Below are 9,372 nucleotides of genomic sequence, written 5' to 3' on the forward strand. Positions count from 1 at the left end.
TGAAAACCGAGCCAATATACGGTCGTCAGAAATAGCCCTGAGGGCTTATTCACAAGAGCGTCTGTGTTTTTACATTCACCTGGCGGCGACATAAAACTGTCTGTACGGGTGCACAAATCTAACGTTTGTGCACCCGTTCAGACAGCCCCGGCCTGGCGCATATACGCCGAGCCCGCAATGCTTTAACCGGGGGGGGGGGGGGGGGGAGTGAAAACAGCGGCCGATAATAAACCCTTAATACGGCAAAAAATAAGCCTTCCTTCACACTTACCCACTGACGGAAAAAAAAATTCTTTTTAAGTTATGGCGGCCCGCTGATGGCGACAGAAAATAATTAATAATGAATTTTTGGGGGTTTTTTTACAATATTTTTTTTTTTAAGTAGTACAGCACAAAAAAAATCTAAATAAATCTGGTACTGCCGTAATCGTACTGGTCCGTAAAATAAAGTTATCATGTCCTTTTGGCCGCAGCGTTTACGCTGTTCAAACCATAGATAGCGCAATTTATTTTTTTTTCCATTTCACTCCACTTAGAATTTTTTTTTAACGTTTTTTAGCACATTAAATAATATCCTTAAAAAACCAACAAGGTTGAACGCCGCACTCGTTCCTTCAATCATCAGCGTTGTGACAAAGTTAGCGAACAATGCAACACTCCACAACGTCTTTTAATCCACCCCTCCGGATTAGAGGACACACAATCCGGTGATTCCATGCAAGACGTAAATGTGTATTTCCAGGTGTCGCAGGTTTTGTCGGGGTGATTGGCTTTTTAGTTTCTGGAAGTTAATGATGTGTGTCTTGTATTCTTCCAAAAAAAAAAAAATCCACCCCAGCAGCCCCTGCATAACAATGCCCACTAATAACCAGAGGGAGACCACCTTTACAATAGTTGATTGCTTCAGGCAGCAGTCCCACCTCCCTCTGGAGGGGAAGAGAGGGAGGGAGGTTTGGTCAGGGAGAGGGGGGAGCTGGATGCTCCTGCTATAAATATTCAATAGAGGAGTTACTGAGCTCTAGTAAAAGCTGTGAGCGAGGTGGAGGAGGAAGGAGGACTGAGCGCAGCGCTGACTCCAGGACTCATCCCTATCCTAGGAGCTGTCATTGGGGATCTTACAAGCTGGATGAACTTCTTTCCTAACTTTGCAGAGACTGGAAGCTGGCAGAGCCCATGCACTTGGTGACTAGTGGGGGCAGCAGCGGAGGAGATGACCTTTTACTCTGGGCTGTGACATTGCTCAGGATCCAGTGACTAGAGACTGTGCACCATGGAGAGGATCTACCTGCTGCTCTTACTGCAGATGATGGGGTTTCTGTTCTGCATGCCTACTGCACGTTGTGCTGCAGCCAAGGAGCTGACCTGCCAGGAGATCACTGTGCCCCTGTGCAAGGGCATCGGCTACAACTATACCTACATGCCCAACCAGTTTAACCACGATACCCAGGATGAAGCGGGTCTGGAGGTGCATCAGTTCTGGCCTCTGGTGGAAATCCACTGCTCCCCGGATCTGAAGTTCTTCCTGTGCAGTATGTACACTCCCATCTGCCTAGAGGACTACAAAAAGCCACTGCCACCCTGCAGGAGTGTGTGTGAGAGGGCACGGGCAGGCTGCGCACCACTCATGCGACAATACGGTTTTGCATGGCCAGACAGGATGCGATGCGACAGGCTGCCCGAGCAAGGCAACCCTGACACCCTGTGCATGGACTATAACCGCACAGATCTGACCACTGTGGCACCCAGTCTGCCGGAGCAGCCTCAGCGCCCTGCAAAAGTGCCAACACATGGGCATAACAAGGGCAAAGCACGTGTAGAGCCTCCGAGGACTAAAGCAAGACCTGCTCCTGCAGGGTGCGAGCCTGGGTGCCAATGCAGAGCACCCATGGTGCTTGTGACCAGTGAAAGGCATCCCCTCTACAACAGAGTAAGGACTGGGCAGATCCCTAATTGTGCCATGCCTTGCCACAATCCCTTCTTCACCCCAGAGGAGAGGACCTTCACCAACTTCTGGATTGGACTTTGGTCTGTACTTTGCTTTGCTTCCACTTTTGCCACTGTATCCACTTTTCTAATAGATATGGAGCGCTTTAAATATCCAGAAAGACCCATTATCTTCCTTTCTGCATGCTACCTGTTGGTATCTGCTGGCTACCTGGTGAGACTGATTGCTGGGCATGAGAAGGTGGCATGTAGCAGGGAGCATGAGCTGGAACATATCCACTATGAGACAACAGGACCTGCCCTCTGTACCCTGGTGTTTCTGCTCATCTACTTCTTTGGCATGGCCAGCTCCATCTGGTGGGTCATCCTATCCCTCACCTGGTTCTTGGCAGCTGGCATGAAATGGGGTAATGAAGCCATTGCTGGCTACTCACAATACTTCCACCTGGCAGCTTGGTTGGTACCTAGCATCAAGTCTATAGCTGTGTTGGCACTCAGCTCAGTCGATGGTGACCCAGTGGCTGGCATTTGTTATGTAGGTAACCAGAACCTGGACAATTTGAGGGGCTTCGTCTTGGCACCCTTGGTCATCTACCTCTTCATTGGCAGCATGTTCCTGCTGGCTGGATTTGTGTCCCTTTTCAGGATCCGCAGTGTCATCAAACAAGGGGGCACCAAGACGGACAAGTTGGAGAAACTTATGATCCGGATAGGGATATTCAGTGTGCTGTATACAGTGCCAGCTACCATTGTGGTGGCATGCTTCTTCTATGAGCAACACAATCGCCAAGGCTGGGAAGCGGCACACAACTGTAACTCATGCCTACCTGAACTGGCACAGCCACGCAGGCCAGACTATGCAGTCTTCATGCTCAAGTACTTTATGTGTCTGGTAGTTGGCATCACATCTGGGGTGTGGATCTGGTCTGGAAAGACTTTGGAGTCTTGGAGAGCTTTTTGTACCCGCTGCTGCTGGGGCAGCAAAGCAACTGGTGGGTCCATGTACAGTGATGCTAGTACTGGGTTGACATGGAGGTCTGGCACTGCCAGTTCAGTGTCTTACCCAAAACAGATGCCCTTATCTCAGGTCTAACAGGAAAAGGGGTGGGGCAAGGGTGTACGTACCATAGTGGCAGACCATGCGACTGCTATGGGACCCTAGGAGAGCTCTGATTCCATCATCCCTTTGGCTACTGCGTAGCGATAACGTATGCATTGTATGTATTGATACATACATGTATGTATCCTTCCTACAAACAGGAACTGCATTGTTAGCAAACAAGGAGGTGGAAAATTGCCCCACGGGTCATTTTAAATGGCATGGCATGAGAAACAAACAACGCCCTTCTATCCCGGGTGGCAAAACTAGACACCATAATGGGGGCCCATTTAAGCTTTTGTTGTGGGGCCCCATCTATGTTACGCCACTGGGTTGGGGGTAGAGACCAGAGACACTTGACTGTCTGAGATCTGCCAATCGCAAACTCCCCCTGCCCACATTCCCCCTTTTTTTTAATAGTTTCTTGCTATTAGCATGATAATGACCTCTTAATGGTATCCATTAGTAGGGACTTGAATGAATGGTCAGAACAAAGTACCTGGAATTGAAGCCTCCCTGATTCCTCTCCATTTATATGCAAGGAGCATTGCTGAAACATATTTTAATGGCCAGGGGCAGGAGATTGTCTCTGGGCTCCAAGTAATGAGGCAATAACTTTTTTGTTTCTTGTAAGCATGTCTGCAGAAACCTTGAGTTTGCTGGATGTGTCTTTAAAGGGGTTGTCCAGGGTTAGAAAACCATCTTTCTTCCAAACACAGCGCCACTCTTGGCCATGAGGCTGTGTCTGGTATTGCAGCTCCGCTCCCATTCACTTCAGTGGAGCTGAGCTACAATAGCACACTCAACCCCATAGACAGGGGTGTGTAGAATTTGGAAGAAAGCAGCCATGTTTTTCTAACCCTGGCCAACCCCTTTCCGGGCACTGCTAAGGGGGTGACTCTATCAATGTCCAAACTGCCAACAATATCCTTATCAATCCAGTATGCCTTATGGCAACCCCCTAGTCGCGTGACCACAGTGGGGGGATGGAAACTGTTAATTAAAGCCAAGTAAATGCCTTAAATCATGTCTTAAGTCCCAAGTAAATACGGGTTTCTTCCACTACAGGATGTATTTATATAAATATTGTTGCTACTTTGTAATATGTGTAAGATATGTAGATAATACAAAGTTATAAAGTTTCTGTACATATCTGTATAAAGTTTAGAGGCTTCTTCCTAAGAAACAAAATAATTGATTATTCTATTTTGACAATAAAATAATTTTTTTTTATAAATTATACTTCAAGTTTCCTTCGCTTTTTCTTATGTCACCCTGTTGGTGTGTTGTGAGGAGGTTGGAGGTGGGGACTGCGAAGAGTTAATTCTCAAACCACAGCTTGCTTCTCTGAAAGAGCGTCCTCCAGGACTGAAGATGGTTAATGATTACAGCGTCCTCGACCGCGGGGAAAACCTGCTTTCATTTGTACAGTATTAGGACTTTTTTATCGTGCGTTTAGCGTATGGAAAAAAATGTTTACGAATGTTTGCAACTTTAGGTTCACCCATATATTCTAGTAGCCCATATAGTAAATGTATAGACATAGGTTTGTATCCGGTCGTACGTTAAAGCGTATTTCACTGTATAGTATTTTGATTTTTGGTCTGTGAAAAAACGGACTGCTTGTAATCCATATGTGACTGTTCTGTACGTCCGCGTGACATCCGTGTTTTTGTAATTTGTCACGTGCAAAAAAAAAAAATCCAAATTTTTTTTTTTTCCCCTAAGGGCTCATTCACACAGGCAGATGCTGTTTCAGTGTTTGCCAATCGCACCATTTTCATTGTATGTATATCTGCATATTTGGCGCAGATTTTTGCATATGCAAGATGGACCGATTGATTTCTCTTTTTACACTGCCTCCTAGCTTCATGTATAAAAACGCAGAGAATATGCATGGAACTTGGGTATTCACTGCGTTTTGTTTTTTTGGGGGGGGGGTTTACACTACCGTAAGGGCTCCTGCACACTTGCGTTGTTCTTGCGCAATTTTTTTTTTCCGTGATATCGCTGTCTTTTTTTTTCACACGATTGTCAATGGGACTTTCTAATGTTAAAAACGCATCGCTAGTTGGTGCTTTGCAATATTTGTGTGCGATGGGTTTTTAACATTAGAAAGTTCCATTGACAATCGCGTGAGAAAAACGTAGCGATATTGTGTGAAAAAAAAACACGCAAGAGAAACGCATGTGGATGTTCACCCTAATACGGATCAAGATAGCACAGGCTATCGTTTGGGGTGTTTAAACATGTGCATGAAAAAGGTGTGGCAGAATACACCAACGGAGATCAATGGTGTTCTATCCGGTCTGTAGGAAAAACCTACATGCTCACCGGGTGGCTAAACCATGATGTGAGCAGCTCCTTAAGGGCTCAGTCAGACGGGCATTTTTTACATGCGTTTATTTGCACGCGGAAAAAAAAATGCACTTCACACCAAAAAAAAATTAAAAATTGCGTGACCACGTCCATTGACCCATCTTTTGTCAGTCTGATTTTCATGCGCATGTAAAAATCGGACATGTGCCCGCTACCATTGATAATCATTGTTTCTATATAGACACAAACGCAAAAAACATGTGCAGCAAAAAACGCCTGTGTGACTGAGCCCTAAATACCGTATATAAAAATAAATTCAAAAATCATAACTATGGCATAAGCTGGAAAATTCATGGTGAATGGCAAGTCTCCTAAGTTGACTTATGGTGCATTTATGCGGACACAAAAAAAAAAGTGCGCAATTGCAAGATCCATAACTGGTGCCTTGCAGTAAGCCATTATTTACTATGGGTGTATTACATGGGTAGTGTTTCTCTTGCGGTGTGCAGAGAGGCCTTTCACTAGCAAAATCGCATGTTTACAAGTGCGCTATTGGTCTGAGTTTCTGGCACCGATATTCCTCTTACCTTTGTAAACCGGGCTTTACTCATGGGCAAAATGCAACTTCAGATAGGGACCTATCACACGGGACAGAATTGGCGCAATGCAGATTTCATCACTTACGCTGGGTTCACACGGGGCAGAATTGCCGTGGATTTGCTGCGTCTTGCCGTTGCAGCTCCGCCGGACGGACAAACCGCTGCGTTTGCAGTGCAAGCCAAAGTCAATGCGTTTTGGCAAAAAGCTGTTCTCACAGTGCGGAATTTTTCCGTTCTGCTGCAGTGCAGAAATGTTGTTGCGTCGCAGTTTTTGAAGACGCAGCATGTCAATTCTTTGGACGTTTCCGCAGCGTTTTTCTGTCCCTAGGCCTCAATGTAAGTAGCAAAAACAGTGGCTAAAAGCGCTGGAAATAGTGTAAGTGTTGCGGATTTCATAACCTGTGGAAATTTCGTGCGGAAAACCGCACATAATACGCAACAATAAACGCGATAACAAACTCTGCTTTTCAGCGGTTTTGCTGCAAAAGTGGGAATTCCGCATCAATTCTGCCCCGGGTGGACCCAGCCTTTGTGCGGATTTTGTTGCAGGTTTAGCTGCAGTTTGTGTTCTGCGGAGCGTCTGCAACAACAATTCTGCAATATATCCTTAATTCTGAGGTTTTGAACTAAAGACGGGCGGATTCTAACTAGTGTGGAGTTCATCCCCATCAGGATAACATTGTGATGTAGAAAGGTCTGTGTGGACTGATTCCATCCTGCGTGAAAGTTCCCTAAGGCCTCATGTCCACTAGGAAATTCGGGCCCGCGCGGATTCTCCATGCAGAATCCCGTAGCGGGTCCCTCCTTTCCCGCGGACATGAGGCCTGATCATTGATTTTTCTTACCTGTCCGGGCGCAGCGGATATTCCCTCCGTCGTGGCCGGATCTTTTTTCTTCGGCACGGCGGATGTGCTCAGCACACCGGAAGCGTGCCGCACGCATGCGCTCTTTTTTTTTTTTTTTTGGACTCCTGCTCTTCGGCGCCGGAGAACAGAAATTCAGGTGCGGGTGTGTCGCGAATACGGACTGCTTCCATAGGCTTCTATGGAAACCTGCGGGAGGCCCGCAGAAAATGGAGCATGCTGCGGGTATTTTTCCACATACGCAATCCGTGCGGCAGTTAAAATTGACATCCGCAGGTATTTACTTACCTGCGGGTGTCCAATGCATCCCTATGGGCGCGGATCACGCCTCGCAGATTTCCTAATTCTATTTGTCCAGTGGACATGAGGCCTTAGGCTGTAAATACACGGGCGATCACGATATCGGTCCGAGAGTCTTGGACTAATATCGCCCTTGCGAACATGCGATTTCTTTGCGAATGCGATGTGCTTTGCAAGAAAAACACATCGCATCCCTGTAGATGCAAGTTTTAGGCGTGTGAGAAAAAAAAAATCGCACATTGCTCTGCTACTTCTAATGGTAAAACTCTCGTAGCTCTGCCCTCGCACACGGCATGCGAATGCGATGCAACTTTTGCCTCCTACAGGAAATAATGCGCAAAATCACACATGCTTCAATCCCTCCATCCTGCAGCATAGCTGTGAGAAGAAAATGCACATGGACATAGACCATTGCAAATATTGGGCTCTACATCCCTACAAGTCGCATGATAAAAATCGCCCTTTTGAATGCACCCCTAGCCACCAGCAACCTTTCAAAACTTCCAGCGCAAAAACTTTACCTATAACTTTGAGATCACCTGGAACTTCCCCCCCCCCCCCCCCCCATAGCGAATAATTAATATCCGAATATCAAGATCATAAAAAAAATCCTCTTCGTGTCCGTCTACAACCACCCTGCCGTGTCACTGCCGGGGTAGCCAATCTCTTTACCGGGTCCTAAAATGTCAAAATGGTCAATTTTCCGGAATGATTTAAGGGGTTAACATCTCCGTAACCTTTTATACTTAACTTGTGTATATTAAACGTGATCCCTTTTGTGCGCGGAGAATGCATTGTGCGTCCGTCAAAGCCTAAGTCTATTTACTGAGCAAAACGGGAGCTGAATGAGTTTGGAAATGATTGAACTTTTTACCTGTCTGTCTACGGCTCGGCACATGGGTCCCCCCTTTAAGAGAGGCCGAATGAATGGGGTTAATCTGTAAGGAACTTGGTCTTTTCAGCCGGAGAAGCTTTGATCTTTTCTGTCCGCCATACATGATCTATAGTCTGAAGTCTGTTTCCCAGCTACTTGTCCCCCCCCCCCCCCCTTTATTTGAACACCAATTGACCACCGCTAGGCCTTAAAGGATCTTCAATTAAAGACATGAGGGATTTTTTTTCTTTTTCCATCTTTTATTTCATTTTTTTTTCCATATGAGTTGTAACAGTTAGTGCAGAGGAAGGGACAGCGAGAGAGAACAAGCTGCCTTTTTACATTAGTCTTCCCTACATTGTTAGCCAGCCTGCAGGCAGCAAAGCATGAGGTAGAGAATGAGAATGCCCTACAGGTGGTCTCTTCACATAATCCCCCAATTTGCAGAGTTTTCCTTTACAAGACAATTTCATTACGAGAAAAAAAAAATCTCCTCTCTGCTCCTTTTTTCCTTAATTGAACCAATTGCACGGCCATTATGGAGCAGGGCGGCTTTAGAAACTCTTCTGCTATAGGGCCTGGGACGTAAATAAATTGGTGGGACCCAAGGGCGAGTCTTGGAGGCCTGGCTTCCTTCTCTATATAGTTTACTCAGTTGCTTACACTTATTCCCCGATGGTTTGGCCACAGTTTAGGAATAAAGGATAGGAGGATATGTGTTTGAGTGCATATATGCCCCGGGGACCCTTATTAGCCTGTCATTCAGGATCAGACATGGCAGCTAGCTTACTAATGACATCCGTCATCAGGCCGAATCCTTCACTGCTCAACAAGAGGGTTTAACGTCTAAGACCCCAAGATCCCTGCATACTACACATCAAGATGATGGATAGATGATAGATATGAGATAAATGATAGCTAGATAGATATGAGATAGATCATTAGATAGATGTGAGATACATAGATATAGATAGATGCGAGATAGATATAGATATGAGAGATAGGTATGAGAGATAGATAGATAGACAGAGAGAGACAGACAGACAGACCGGTAGATATGAGATAGATATAAGATATGAGATAGATAGATATGAGAGATATTAGATATATAGATAGATATGAGAGATATTAGATAGATATAAGATAGATATGAGATGGATATGAGATAGATAGACATGAGAGATATTAGATAGATAGATAGATAGATAGATAGATAGATAGATAGATAGACAGATCACTTTTAATTGTTTATTTTATGCAGGCATAGAAATCATCGTTGGCTCGTTTACTGATTGTTTGGTTTAAAGACCGATTGTTCTTATACAACAAATGAGAACAACTAAATGATTTCTCGTTTGAACGAGCCAACAATGT

The 9,372-nt window shown here is 45.3% G+C and overlaps 1 protein-coding gene across 1 annotated transcript; it reads left to right on the top strand.

The window, feature by feature from the left end:
• The first annotated feature begins 1,040 nt into the window (after positions 1–1,040).
• FZD8 (frizzled class receptor 8) lies at positions 1,041–4,250 on the top strand. The gene has a single exon (XM_066584840.1). The coding sequence runs from the start codon at positions 1,271–1,273 to the stop codon at positions 3,035–3,037; it is 1,767 nt and encodes a 588-aa protein (XP_066440937.1). The 5' UTR covers positions 1,041–1,270; the 3' UTR covers positions 3,038–4,250.
• The last annotated feature ends 5,122 nt before the right edge of the window (positions 4,251–9,372 follow it).

The sequence above is a fragment of the Eleutherodactylus coqui genome, chromosome 12 (assembly GCF_035609145.1).
Source record: "Eleutherodactylus coqui strain aEleCoq1 chromosome 12, aEleCoq1.hap1, whole genome shotgun sequence".
NCBI classification, from domain to species: Eukaryota; Metazoa; Chordata; class Amphibia; order Anura; family Eleutherodactylidae; genus Eleutherodactylus; species Eleutherodactylus coqui.